At 50.0% G+C, this 15,055-nt stretch overlaps 1 protein-coding gene across 3 annotated transcripts in view; it reads right to left on the bottom strand.

Annotated features, from left to right (window-relative positions):
* Positions 1-15,055, bottom strand: part of Cah1 (carbonic anhydrase 1) — a 122,732-nt gene that overhangs the window by 33,226 nt on the left and 74,451 nt on the right. Inside the window, exons 1-2 of one of the 3 annotated variants that reach the window (XM_077686904.1) lie at positions 935-1,210; positions 647-809 (exon numbers count right to left, since the gene is read on the bottom strand). The exons of 1 other annotated variant lie outside the window; for it this stretch is intronic. In XM_077686904.1, coding sequence (XP_077543030.1) covers positions 647-809; positions 935-1,195 — 424 coding nt within the window. In that variant the 5' untranslated portion in view covers positions 1,196-1,210. Of the gene's footprint in view, positions 1-646; positions 1,211-15,055 lie in introns of those variants that run through there. One more of the 3 variants, XM_077686905.1, reaches the window with a different exon arrangement.

The following is a 15,055-nucleotide window of genomic DNA, read 5'->3' as shown; positions in this document are numbered from 1 at the left end:
GCTGCAGGTAGCTTGTGAGATGAACTAGAGTTAGATGCGTGGAACTTTGTCAAATCGAGGAAACGTTAAGCCTTCAGGGAAACTGCGGTTCCCGGGAAACCCGAATTTGTTGGTTATTTAATTCGAGACATCCATAAAATATCGTTACGTAAAACTGAGGTTCAACTGTAGTGTAAACAATACCATATAATCCGCTTAAAATAGTGCGTACACAATCGGCTTACTACGCGTGACTTCTAGCTAAGCGCTGCGCTGGTGGCGAAAAATGCGGAACAGGCACGCAAACGGTACGCGTCCAACAGCAATAAAAATCCTGCATGCCGTGCAGATTCGAAACATCCGCTTGGATGAACGCCAGCATCGCCAAGCGCCGTCAACGGGGACAAAAGAGCAGCGCCTGGGGAACGCGCGAGCACGTGTTGATTCTCTCCAACACGTGCGTCGACGTCAGCAGCGAAGCGACCGACTGCCGCGATAGTTTCATTCGCTGAGCGATAAAATGCAAGCGCGAAGCACAGTGAATAAATGGACACAGAAATTAGGGTTGATAAAGAGCAGAGCGCGCTCGAGCGCGAAACGCACGTGCCTGCTTAGCGCGCTACCCATTCCACGTAGGGTGGTGGGTGCCCCCCGAGCGGACACTCACCGCACACAACTTTCCTCTGACGAAGGCGCCGGTACCCGTCACCCTGGGCTCTTTGGACGGGAGCCGAGTGAGTGATGAAGCGCTTGAAGGCGGTGGCGTGAATAGTCAGAGCGCGCTTTGAACACAACGTCCACAGACACGACGCTGCCATCGTGGTTCGTTCCTGCGAACGGCAAAACGTTCTTTGCTCACTCACGGACGCCCGGGCGCAGCGCTGCCGCGCTTTTCTGCAAATCACGTAACTCCAGCGCAGGGACAGCTTCGCAAGCTGCACTCTGTCGCCATTACCGGCTGCTGCGTCGCGGGCGGCCGCTGCTGCTGCGCGGAGAACCACCGCTCGCCGCCGAAGAGCGGCCGCCGACGCTCGCTTCCCCGGCGGCGGGAACCCACTCTGTTCAGGCGGCCTTGTGCGGCACACGCCGAGTGATTAAGGAAAGATAGGTCGGCCTTTTCTCCGGTGGCGCGATGACGCAGAAGAAAAACGTGTTTCTCTACGCACTTCCCACACTCGCGCGCCCTTGAATCACACGGAAGCGCACCAACAGCCATCTGCTTCGGGCAGACAGGCAGGCACCGTCGACTTGGGGACGAGAGTACGTATCGAAATGGCGACGCGCGCGCATTTTGATTCAACCTACCTTGGCAATACCGCGGCGTGTGCGGGCGTTGAACATTCTACGCGAAAGTTTGGCTAGCGTTGTCGCTCTTGTCAAGACTGATATTAATTTCTTCGTAAACGAGGCCAGTTTTCAAGGTGCGCGACGCACATGGCCTCCTAACAGTGGCAGGGATGCTTGCATACATCGCGAACGGCAACATAGTACCAGTCTTTCTTGGGCTACCCTAACTCGAAAATATTAGCCTGTATATATGTCTCGCTAGTTTCAGCCGCTCAGCTGAAGTTCGTATGCCAAGCTACAAAAATTTCGGCACGATACATACATCTCCACTTATTCAGCGCAAATGAATGATCGCAAATATTTGAAGCGAAATGTAAGAACATAACCGAGAGTACCAACGTTTTTTTAATTACGTTGGATTGGTTTTTATGATAGCAAATAATAAAGCAATGCGTTAAAAACAGCGTCGGAGAGATGCGATCAAAAAGCAAGCACCAAACAAAAGATCTCGGCCGAGGTCTTTTGTTTGGTGTTTGCTTTTGGCAGAACATAAAGGATAAATAAAAAATACGCGCGCTGCCCGACAGATGGCGCGGGAGCAGTGCAAACGAGGAAAATTGAAGTGAGCCTCCATTGCATTAATTCTGCGAGGAGCGAGAGCGGGAGGGAAGAATGTGAGGGAGGGAGAGAGAGGAGAGGGAGTTACGTGACAGGGGTGTAGAAGACTTTCGGCATTTGGAGCAAATAAAGCAGACAAGTGGCAATTTTTTTTCGTGCACACGCTCACAACCCCCCCCCCCCCTCCCCTGCTGAAAGAATATTAAAGGGGCACTGACACAAAAATTTAGCATCTTGTTTTTTTCGTTGCGATAAGTAGCTAGTGACCTACTTATAACCTGTAGAAACCTCATTTGCTTCAGCGTGCGACGGTTGTTTAATTAGAGGGATTTTAAATGCGGCCAGTCGCAGTTTCGGTTTCAGCGAGTGCCGCGAAACGATGGATTTTGTGTGAACAAAGCTGACCACGTGACCGTCGGAGGGATATCACAGAGCAGAGCCGCCGTAGCACTGTCGAATCCGCATCGACGGCAGTTTCTGCGAATGCCCCCACGTACTGATCTCGTGAGACGCTTAATTAAAAAGCGACCGTGGATGTGACGCAGGCGCTGCGAGTGCAAATGCTACCGCGGCTAAAGAACGACGCGCGACGCTCGAGGCGGTGGGTGGCAAGACGCGCGCTGGGAGCAGCCGGCCGGTCTGCCTACAGGTCCGCCTACAGATGTGTTCGGCTCAGCACTGCGGCGGATATTCGAGTGCCGCTCTCGTAAGCGGTGCAGATGACAATTTTTAATGCAACCCGCCATCGCATCATTAACTCCTTTCTCATTTAAGCCACTATGGTCGGGACTTGGGGACAATTTCGTGCAGCGGTAACAAGCTATCACTCGAGCTACCTGCGCCGGCCTGGGCCACTTCGCGGCCGTGGCCGCCGCCTGCACAGCGACCGTGCGGCTAGCTCAGTGGGCTTTTCGTGCCTCCGGCGCGTTTTCGCATCCAATGGTAATAAACAGTAATAGAAACAGAGTGCCTGGAATCGCTGTAGAACTTTGGTCGCGGCCAGCTGCCCGATTAGCTGACGAAATCACGGCGCCTCCGCCGCCAACGATCGGGTCGTTCGTCCTCGAGAGCAGAAGCTCCGCCCTCCGGCCCTCCGATTGGAGCGGCGAGCCGGGCGAGCCCGCGTAAAACGCCGGTAGTGCGGAAGCGGCAAACACAAACTCGTGACGTGTTTGGATGTTGTTTATTTACAATTGCGCGTGGTCCTCTGCTGGCTGCTCGGTTGCGTTTCGCACACTTCAAAATTGATTTTAAATATGTTCTAGGCTGTATTCGCCGCTGATATTTTGCAGATGATGTATATGTGTTCCCACCAATCTATCTCCGACGTTATCTCGCCTTCAAAATTTTGTGTCAGTGCCCCTTTAATTACGTCTACCTTGTCCACCCAGTTGCCGCATCAGTAAATGAACCAGTTCAAGGCAGTTGAACCACTTAGTAGTAGTAGTCAGGGCAGCTACGCCGGGTGGAGTGGAAATTTTCTGAAGATATGAAAATAAACGCCAACCTGAGTTCAGCCAAAGGCTGCCCGGAGGCCAGCTCGGATTGGTTTAAAAAAGTGAGGGGGAGGGGGGGGGGGAGTGTCCTAAACGGAAAACGATCTTATTTTTTATTTTTTGCTGTGAAAATAATAGCCGGTTTCAGGGCAGCCTTGGACTGTGTTGGGAGGGACGTTGTCTTTTCCAGGGGCACATTGACTGACCAGAGATATGAATAACGAGACACCGAGAATTTGGGCGCCTGCTACGATGCAGAGTAACGGTACAGTATTACACTACTTCAGAAACGCAACTATCCCGCAGCCCGCTGAAAACAAAAAAAGGCAGGTATCGCCAGAGGGAACAACAGCGCTTGGAAGGTGAATGCTACGTATCATGAGTAGTAATGTTACCCAGTCAGTAGCTGATTAACAACCCCATATTACAAGGAACATATTTACGCGCCAACAAACCACCAATAAAAATTCGGTTGATCCTCTCGTTACCCACTGAGAGAGATGGTGTAGCCTATCGCACGACACTGCTCTCTGAAACCTCGATCTCACTAATCTCGACATTTCCATGAACCTGCCTTGAGTTATTTTGTGTGATGATGATCGCAGTTTTTTCTGGCGCAAGGCCATCAAAGGGTAAAGATCGCCAAAACAAATAACTACTCATACACTTACGCGGAGTGGAAATAAAAGGTGTGTAAATATATAAAGTTTAAGATACAAGATTGCTGGTCAGGATGAAGATCAAAAGTGCTTAAAAGATAGGATATTTTGTGTGAATACTGCGCCCCATCCTCCTAACCTCCTCCGCGGCATCACAGAGAGCTCCTCGTTCTTCCGCATCGTGTCCCAAGTGGCGAAGCTTCGCTGCGCGGACTTTGAGCGGGAGTTTCGGCAGCCCAGCCTGCCGATGCCGCGGCCACTTCGACATTGTCACGTGACGTGGTTTCGCCGCCACGCATTGGCCCTGTCACAGTGAGGTAGGGGCCTTCTTCCTCTTCTTACCACATGCACGTGGCCCTTATCCCGAAGGCCGACTGGATTAGAATCCCTTCTCACACAGAGACGAACGCCACGGTAGTAGTCGGATTGCACGCTTCTGTCAGGAAACACCAGCTATCAGAGACGGCGACCAACGGGATCCGCGGAATTTGCCTGCTGCGTGTCGTTAGAGAAGGAAGCGCTGGGGCCTTTTCTTTCTTCAGCGCTGGTATTGCAACACAGGTATCGCGCACGAAAAGTTGTGAGTAGACAGCTTTTCGTGCACAATGAAGGTATATAATTTAACATGCGCTACAAATGTTCCTACCTGAGATCTGCAGCTTTAGGACATAAAGCTGCAGTCTCTGTACTAAGCTCCCGAAATTTTGCGTTCGCTATTGATTGCACGGCGACACTTCACTCGAGTCGCACAGGCCACCACCAACACACGCCACATTTCTAAATGTTTGCTCGTATTTCACTATATTATTTCGGTGTTTTTTTTTATCTGCCGCGTAAAACAAACACACTTTCTTAGCCAGTGAAATGTTACGACTGGCAGGGTTTAAATTGTAAAAACACATTTCATCGTTACTATCAGCCATGTGTCAGGGAATCGTGACCATCTAGCTCAGTGGAGCGACGTATGTCTATGCAGATTAGACTCATTTTTGTCTTGGGAGAAGAGACTCCAAGGAAAAATTTATTTGCTCAAGAAAGGTAACTATATATTCGGGTGGAAACAAGAAGAGAATCCAGGAAAGTTGAAAAACACCGCAGAATGCAACAAAAAACTTTTTTGTCTTTATTTCAACATTATCATTCTTCTACAACGAACATGGCTATTTAGGATGGATGGCGCCATATCTCGTCTGTTCGCTAGTTATGGGTCCATTACGAGTGCAAATGTTCATAATAGACAGGTTAATCAGTTAGAGTTCGGGCTGTAGTAGTAGTGCCATAAAGAAGACCCAACACCCGCCGCGATGACTCAGTGGCTAAGGCGTTGTGCTGCTGAGCACGAGGACGCGGGTTCGATTCCCAGCCGCTTTTCTGATGGAGGCTAAAAGCAAAAACGCCGTTGTGTACGAGGTCCCCAGTTGGTCAAAATTAATCCGGAGCCCTTCTCTACGGCGCGCCTCATCGCCTGCGTTGCGTTAGCGCGTTAAACCGTATACAATCTCCAGTCTCCAGTTAGGTGCTCTTGATTTGTGTGTTTTTTGCGTTGCTCTTGCAAAGTGACTGCACTTGTGCTCAACGGCACAAGAGATATGGACCAGTGTACGTGTGCGTGTGAGTGGGCATGCGCGTGTGCGCGCGCGCATGGGGGCTGGCGACGCAGCACGAGAAGCCAAAATATGTGTGCCGGGGGTACATGTGTCACGTGTCCGTTAACTAGAAGCACGTTCATCTACCGTTGTAGGCCAACGCGTGTCTATTGCTTTGGACCCCTACCAGGCTAAAGAGGGGGAGTCGGAGAGCACTACACGCGCTTTCACTTTCTTTGCGCTTCGCAGGCTCTTGCGATGTCACGTACAGTCGGTAAAACGCTTGTCTATAACAGCGATTTCGACTTCAACCAGCTACATCCGAAAACTGCCGAAACAGTCTCGTTCCAAACATGTCGGAGGCAAAAGCGAAGGGCTAAGACTTCAGAATTCCGCAGTAGTTTTATTCAAATCCCGCTCTGGCGGGGCAGGATAGGGCTGAGAGTGCGAAAGCTGTGTTATAGACAAGCCTTTTACCGGCTGTACGTGCGTTGGACATCGAATACCAAAAAATAGTAGCTGCAGCTTTGAAATGCCATTGCATTTACGTATATTGCAACGGCATTTCTTCCTGTAGCGAACGCTCTGCTGTAGGCGTGCTTCGAATTACAGGATGTAGAGGCGCAATTCTAAAAGAGCTTCCGCACGTGCGTGGATAACAGATTACAAAGCACGGCACAGAACGTCAGGTGGTATAAATTTACCCAGAACCTACTACTGCGCGCCTCATAGGCCAGCTGCAGCTTCGGAACGCTGAAACATCTTTGCGTGCGTGCGTGCGTGAATTTTGAATTGTTTGCTATGAAGGTACTGTATATCGGCTGAGCCTGGTTGCCAGTCTTCCCATAGGTGGCTCCAAGTGGCCAACTAAGTCTTCTCTCGAAACTTTTTCTGCTAGAACGAAAGTGCCAGAAAGTACCTGATGTCTTTACGTATGCTCAGTTACGTATGATGTCTTACGTCCCAAGTGCCTGGCTCCTAAAGCCAAAATATTAAGTGTGGCGGCCGATACGGCAAATATCTGTTCAATGTTTACGTGGCTGCTATTGAGGAGATGCAGATCCTTTTATAAGGTGCGCGGCAGCTGATAGCTTAAGCACGGCCGTAATTATCACCATATATATTAACACGAAAGTGCGTTATTCCGGGGTACACAAACATTTGAGTCACGGCATATCCGTCACGGAAGTGACGCCAATACAACGAAGCAAGCGGCCTGTAAAGGGTGCACCCCTGCACACAGGGTCTTCTTGCGGGGAAGCAACCTTTAGTACTAAAGAGTACGCTATACTTACGGTTGTTCGTTTTCGGGTTTTATATTTTAACATGAAAGTGTTTTATGCCGGGATACACCAAGATTTCACTGACGTCATATCCGACACGGAAATGACGCCAGTACACCTTTGCCGAAGCGACCCACCAGCAGGGCGTCGCTCGCCGAGCACACCCACAAGACAGCCGCCGACTCGCAAATCATGCTCAGCTACAGATTTCGCTGCACATTTCACTTTCGTGTTTTACCGATTCCTATGACAGATGAATCAACCACAATTTTTTAAAAGAATAATGCTCAGTATAGCGAAAATGAACATCTGGTTATGGAATGAATAACACGTGTCAGTGAAGCCCGATGTTTTGTTAAGTGTATGGAAGACCATAACGATTGCCGATTCTACGCACGTATACGCGCTGTCTGGCGAATCAATTATGCCTTTTCTCCCCGGGTCTGAACCGGCTGTCTCACTAGCATGACCAATTTCGGAAATTCCAATGGGCCTATTAGTGACATATTAGATTAAAGGAACGCTCATAGTGTTTTCTAAACCCACGCACATTCGTATCGACGTGGCGCACACACAGCTTACCTGGAATCCAACTGCCCTCCAGTTCAAAAATAATAAATTTTAGATTTTTCATTTGGCCTCACGTAAAAGAAGAAAAAAAGAGGGGGGGGGGATCTTTCAGTGGCTATAGCTTGTACTTCCAGTGCAAGTAGCAGCTCGTCGATGCACTTTTTTTTTTGTTGCGCTGTTTCCTCTTTTCAAGTATAGAGCCAGCACGCCTATCTGTATGTTACAGTTCCACTTGTGTCGATTTCTTCTACCTTAAGTAGCGCAAATGTTTTTGAGTGTTTCTGTCGCTTCACGCAGGTTAGGCACTTTCTGGTACGTTTTAGATCAGAAGCCTCGGGTAATATTTTCTTCCGTGAGAATACAATAGGCAATTTTGCTTCATTTAGACATCGAAGCTCTAACTGAAACTTTCGTCGTGGTCTCCTGCGCGACGAAAGGTCCTGCGAATTGTACCCAGCAGTAAGTAAAGATCGGCACAGTATCTAGGCAAGTGAACTCCGGTCGAATATTTACTGTTAGGAGGGTTGGTATTGCATATTCCAGGCGGTCGTGTTGACGTCTCCTCGTATCCCGTGCCGTATATGCCTCACCTTCTTTTACGGTTTATTACTGTGCGCACCCGCCGCGGTGGCTCAGTGGCTAAGGCGTTGCGCTGCTGAGCACGAGGTCGCGGGTTCGATTCCCGGCCGCGGCGGCCGCTTTTCTGATGGAGGCGAAAAGCAAAAACGCCCGTGTGTACGAGATTTCGGCGCACGATAAAGATCCCCAGGTGGTCAAAATTAATCCGGAGCCCTCCACTACGGCACGCCTCATCACCTGCGTTGCGTCGGCGCGTTAAACCCTACAATCAATCAAATCAATCAATTACTGTGCGCACAAACCGCTGATGTGCAGGCAACAGTATTTAGAAAGAACGGTTGGCGATTATGAGCGACTTTTTATTTTCACAATGTGGTTTCAGCTTCTGTCACGAGCCCTAGAGTCGGTTCTTTAATCTGGGAGGACTGCCACATGCACCATACAAACAAGGGGGAGAGAAATTCGGGTAAATTCACAAGCCCGTCTTTCAATTACTTTTGGCGACACGTGCACCAACTCGTGATCGTTTGCCTTGCTTTGTTAGCTGAACCCTGCGTGTTTGGACTGTTTAGACGGGATATCGGCGCACCACCAGCGTGTTTTAACGCGAGAGCGTTACTAGGTCCATTGAGCGATTTTCCGTGGGCGCTAGCCGTCCGCTATCAGCTGTCGTCGTTATCAGCCGCGCTCATCAAGCGTCCGCGGAGGGACGTCATCACCGCCAACAAGAAACGACGTTGCAACCAACGTTAATCTAGTAACGTTGGTTGCAACAGACAGAAGCGACCGCCCTCCTGAAGCTGCAATCGGGTGCAGCGACAACTGGAGTGCGGAGAGGAGGCATGCCGGTAGACTGGCCAAAAAATACTACTGGGGCAGAGAACACAGAAGGGATACGCGATTTCAGCAAGCGCCGCGCCTACGCAGTTGTCCCTTCATCGGTACTTGTCGGTGCCCGGCCTCCACGCAGAAACTGATGCCATTACACCAAAGCGCCGCTAGCAACACAACTGATGCCGGCGCCAGCATTGCTTTCCCTAGCTGCAGTAAAAATTGGCCAAGGTTTATGCTAGGCTCTCAAAAACCAATGGAAGACGTCACATATGGACAGAGGGGAACTAAAACGTGTCCAAATTACAAATTATACCTAGTTAGTAGCATTAATAAGACGATTTTTCAAACTACTTTCCGAATGTCCGGCCTGGTCACCCACGGCTTCCGCGATCGGCTGCCGGCGCGCGGCGCGCCGCCGGCAGCTGATCGCGGAGGCCGTGGGTCACCGCATCAAGCTCTGCTGCCAATCGATGGATGGCGCCACGCGGCCAAGCGCCGGCCCCACCACGACGCTCACAGAAGATACACTTCGAAATGCTGAACTTCTGTGGCACTGTCACTCAAGCTCAGCCGCAAGCTCTCGGGCCCATACCTTAAGCCACACAACTGTAGGTGTCCTATCTTTTTTTTTTTTGTCGCTCAAAGAAATCGAGTAGCTGATTCCACCAACAGGCGCCAGCACCATAAAAAAAAATTCCCGCGCCTTCCAGCGAAGGGAACACGAGTAAATGCAGAGCATTGGGGCCTCAGTACTGGTCGAAGGCAGTGTTGCTTCCATCGCTTCTTCCGTGATGCTGGAGTAGCAGACACGAGTAAACGTGGGAGCGAGCGTCAACCAAGGAAGGAAGGAGCAACGCAGTGACTGAAGCACGAGCGTCCGCTAGCGGCTTTTTATTTGCAGCGCGCGCAGTAGAGGGAGAGCGGTACGGGGGGGAGAGCGCGCATGCGCAAGCAGCGCGCGCTCTTCTACGCCCCACCGCGCTGCTATCACGCACCTGTTACGCCGAGACACGGCCGGACTGGAGGAGCGGCGAGCACGCACTTTCATATGAAAGTGCGCGCCCGCCGCTCCTCCAGCCCGGCCGTGGCCGAGACCGCGACGGAGCGTTCCGGGGGTGACGAGCGAACGGGCTGACTACGACGCATGCGCGCACCTGCTGCGGACGCGGAGCTGTGGACGCCGTCCGACGCAGGAAGAGGCGAGGCTAAGAAATGCTCTGCATTTAAAAAGCTGCATGCATTACGCGTAAGGTAAGACGGCTGACGACTTTTTAAAGACGATACTCTTTCTTGGGCTACTTAAACGCAGAAATTTTGGTCTGTCTGTCTGTCTGTGACTTGATTCAGCCACCCGGCCAAAGTGAAACTTTGGCGGGGTGGCTGAATTAGCCACAGCCAAATATTTTTGAACAAACAAAACATTACGCAAATATAAGGCAGAAAATCAATACATGAATGATATTTGCAGTGTTTTTTTTACTAAAAATTCACGGATGCTTGGTTTTTGCGATAGCAAACGAAATACTATGTCAACGACAGAAAACCGTCGCCTGCTGTTGCCCGCGCTACCTGGCTGCATTTAAAAAATCAAACGGCAACAGCAACGAAAGGTTCCACTAGATAGGTTCTACGTTCCGCTTGAAACGCTCGTGGAGTAGGGCAACGTGGTTCTATAAACGTTGTAGTAGGGTGCCTCACTAGCGTCTCTGCCGTACGGCAGCGCTGGCATCGAGGCGGCCGACTTGGAGCAGTGGAACGCGGTAAATTTAAATTGACTTGAGCAAACCTCTATCGTGTTATCTTGGAAGGAACGATACGGGGGAGGAACAGCATGAGAGGTGAGCGGGAAAAAGAAGGGAGGCATTTACTTGGCAGGGGCGCCAGTCGAATATCGTCTTTCGTCGACATTTGCAACGAAAGGAGCAGATACGTGGCCAATTTTTTTGCAGCTGCGATCGTTTCGCAAATACTAGCAAGACAGCAAAGAAGGGCCGCTCAAAAAGCTATTTAATAGCCCCAGTTATCCTTGCACTAATTTTTCAATCAAGGTGCCGGCTACGGTCTTTGTCCTGCCACATACAATAGCCCCAATATAGACACACCCAGGTGTGCATTTCTGTGCACACCGAGCGTTGCAAGTAACAGATCGAATTCGTACACGCATTTTTCGCAGGCGATGCCGCCGCACCAGATTCGCTTCCGTCGCGGCACTTCCGGATCGCGCAGAGGCTCTCCACAACACACGTGCCGCTTTCGCGCCGTGAAAAGCGCCGGTGCGGACGGAGCCGCGATACAGGCCGGAAGCAAGGGCGGTACTGAGCGCGCGAAATACAAACGGCGGTTTGGCCGGAGCGCCAGTGTGGGACGTGAGTGTGTGTCCAGCGGCGGCAGCAGCAGGCACGAGTTACGGCATGCGGGGCGCATCGATCGTCCCCGGGGCTCCTATATATACGGCAGCCGCGGGGAAACGACGCCTTCGCGGAGAAAACAAAGAATGTGAACGGCGACCGGGCGAGTGCCAAGAAGCGGAACTTGAATTCGATCCCGGCAAGCAGCTAAAGCGCGTGGCTCGACTCAAAGAGAATCGCTTCGAAGGAGGGAGCGGTCGGGATCGATCAGTGCCGCTCCACAAGCGGGCTCCCCCGCAGGGCGCCGCGGGCGGCACTCCCCCTCTTCCCCTTTTGCCGCTTTGACTTCGCAGTCCACTTCCCGCGAGCGCGCGACAAGCCCCGCTACGCCCCCTTTCTCGGTTTTAATTCGCCGCCCCAGAGATTCCGAAGGTTCCCGCCTCCGGGGAACAAAGAAGCACCGAAACCGCCGAAAGTAAGTGCGATGGTGTGTACACAGCCAGGAGAGCGGAGAACGGCCAGGGAACAAAGCGCCAAAAGCTCCGAAAGTAAATACGATGGAGGGTGTACGACGACGACAAGAGCGGGGAACGGGCAGAGCGACCGCGTTTCCTCTTCAGGATGATGACGTCGCCACGCGAAATGGTACATTTGTTGGCAATAATGTTCCTTGCACGCGCGCTCGTTGTCCATTACGCACGGGTGTTTTCGATGTCAGCCTGCGAAGCAGCGTCTAACGGCAAAATCGACGGATAGCTTTTTCGTGGAAGTGCTCAGCTTCTTTTGTTTTTCCTTTACAGTGACCGGACGCGCAGTCTTATCAGTATGGAGCTGGCGAGACGTGGAGATTGGTACTGAAGAGCGGAGTTCCTGATAATCTGCGGTGGCACTGAAGTCATTTGTACGGCCGCAGACTCTATTTCTTTCTCTCAGACACACGTCACAACAACCGTAACGAAAGCGTACGATGCAGAGCACGCGGTCAACGCCAGAGAAATTGAACAGCTAAGTTTCAGAAGTGTTTTGGCCGAGAACTACGCGCGGCTTCTGAAAAAGAGTCGCTTCATTAGACACCATCACGCTTACCGCTTACCGGAATTACATGAATTCTTCACTGTATGTGCCAGCTCAAAGTAGCACGCTAAAAGCTACAAGGACCAAGCGCATATATATATATATATATATATATATATATATATATATATATATACGGGGCGTTGGGGCGGGAGCGATCCCATCCACCTCCCTCTTTCATCCCCCTTTCCCCCATCTTGGATCCACGACTTCATCCAGTGGAAATCATTTTGGCGCACCTGAATCGACGCAGCTGAAGATAATAAAGTAACAACGCCCCTAATGCATTTCCAGGCGGATGTTGTGTTCTCCGCGAAGAGAGCCGCTCCAAATAGTTTGTGCAGCGTGAGAGGTACAACCCCTGGCTCGCCGAGGAACGATTCTACGACGCACAACGTCGCTCACGACTATGGCCCGAATCCAGGAATATTTTTTGGGTGGGGGGCATTTAGGTGGGCTGAAGGCCAGGACTATTTCAGTAGGGCACGGAATTTTAAATAATTATATTCGGCATGCTCAGGGGTATTTTTATATTGTGATACGGCCGATTGGTATCATTATATTTGTGGAGCTAGAAAAATTCGTTTTTAGAAGACAGAAATTAATAAGAATACAAAGAAAAGGATTATTGTGGTTTCTGTGTAGCGAAAAGCAGAGCTCGGTAAGCTGCACACGAGCTGCAGCTGTAATATATATATATATATTACGACGAGGGTTCGATGGGCCAGTTCGATGGGCCAGTATAAAAATAGTGAAAGAAGTCGACTGACACGTTTCCCGTTTTTGTTTATATATATATATATATATATATATATATATATATATATATATATATATATATATATATATATATATATATATATATATATATATATATATATATATATATATATATATATATACTAATTTTAGGCTTCGTATCTCGGCGAGAACTAATGTTTATACGAGACCTGCAAGTGCGTCTCCTGCTTCGCATTCGCGGTAGCTATATCTCACTAACCGCAACACCCACTGTCACGAATATGTTAAAGGTGATGTCGTTAAATAGTGGCTGCTGAATAAGCTGCTCTGGCAGAGGGACTCGTCGAAGAAAGACAGAAATGGTATGACGAACAAAACAATATAGTTCACTTAGTGCGAAAAAAATAAAACGTCCACAAGGAAATATGGAGACACTCATAAAAACAAGCACGAAAACGAACGCGATATTTCTGAGAAAGAAAAAAAAATAATTAGAGGAACAGTTGCTCGCAAACGTAATTAGTTCTCGTACCATTAGAAAAAATGCAAGTTAGGAGCATATATAATCTCCCTCCAGATACGGTCACAGAGATCTGCCAGCAACGTCGTGGCGGCAAATTTACCCGCCGTTGAACGTCTGTCGAGTGCACTTGTCCGACGCGGAGTCCTCTACTTCTTTGTAATGACCCAGGAGCCGGACAATTTACGCAGTGAACATTTCTGTCAATGTATTCAGCGCCATGTGCAGGGGAATTGAAAGACATGTATTCGCGAATAAAGTGTATGCAAATGGTCAGCCCAAGCAGGCTCTCAATTGCACCGATGTCCCCACTGTAATAGTGATGCCATACCAAATCTCTTCCACTTAATTTTACTCTGTCCTGTATTCGCCCGTAACCGCCATCAGCTGCTAACTGTAGGTCCTGCACCCGTGACTGAACTGGAGCACGTTAGCCGTGTCCGTGACAACCCCGCTACTTTAAAAACAATAACCCAGTATGCCCTTGAAAACGGCCTCTACAAATTGGTGTAGCGATCTTACAGACTGTCCCGGACTGGCCATATTCATCCACGTCCAATGTCAACTGCGACACTGCCACTAACTGAGTGAATTGTGCATTTTGTGAATTGGACCCGAAGACTAGAACTGTGTACACTGTGTGAATTGTGACCTTTCCCTTTCTCCTTTCCCTTCCCATCCCCACTTCCCCGCAGGGCCTCATGGCCTCTCATCTTTAATAAAGTGTCTCACTCACTCACTCATGCTTATCTTGCACGTGAAGGGCCCCCGTTAACGTGTTCCTTGATGCAGCGGGCGGCGGGAACGGTGCTAAAGAACACACACTCTCTCTCCGTCCTCCTTTATATTTCGAAAAGACGGAAAGGGGGGGGGGAGGGGGGAGCCTACGCACCTATTCTCCTCCTCCTCTCCCCCGTCCTGGCAACAGGCCTGTTTGTGACCCTAGAAGTACACGTCTTGTCCGTTAGCCCACCCCGGCAACCCCGCCAAGCCCATCAGACGATCGACGCGAAGATTTAGCGTTCCACGCCGTGATAATCAGAGCAAACGTACTCGCGCGCATCTCAGCCTCGATCCAGCATTAGCACGATACCCTTTATTTGGGTTTAACCTGAGTTACTCTCGACAAAATTACCGAAACGATCGACTGAAAAAAAAAGTGCAGAAAGTGCCTGTTTTTCGGCTGCCTCGTGTTGCAGATTGTTCGAACTAAACGCTCCCTCAGAGGAGCGACGCCGTGTGGGCTTCACAAGTTTTTTTTATTATTATTATTTCCAGGCCCCTATTATCATATACATTATGCTATTGTCCCTGCGCGCAATTTTTTTTTTTTTGGGGGGGGGGAGATCAGTGCATACGTCCCAGCATCCTCATTGATATTCCTATAATCACCATTATATTTGTGTAAGCGTTCAATTTCTGGGCCCGCGCAGGCAGAGGCGTTTGTTATATTAAAGTGGCAAAACCACGAGCTTCAAAAC

The sequence above is a fragment of the Haemaphysalis longicornis genome, unplaced genomic scaffold, assembly GCF_048455015.1.
Source record: "Haemaphysalis longicornis isolate Haplotype H1 unplaced genomic scaffold, Haemaphysalis longicornis Haplotype H1 scaffold_1, whole genome shotgun sequence".
In the NCBI taxonomy this organism is placed as follows: Eukaryota; Metazoa; Arthropoda; class Arachnida; order Ixodida; family Ixodidae; genus Haemaphysalis; species Haemaphysalis longicornis.
Note: the sequence above shows the minus strand (reverse complement) of the source record. Positions and strands in the feature narration are given on the sequence as shown.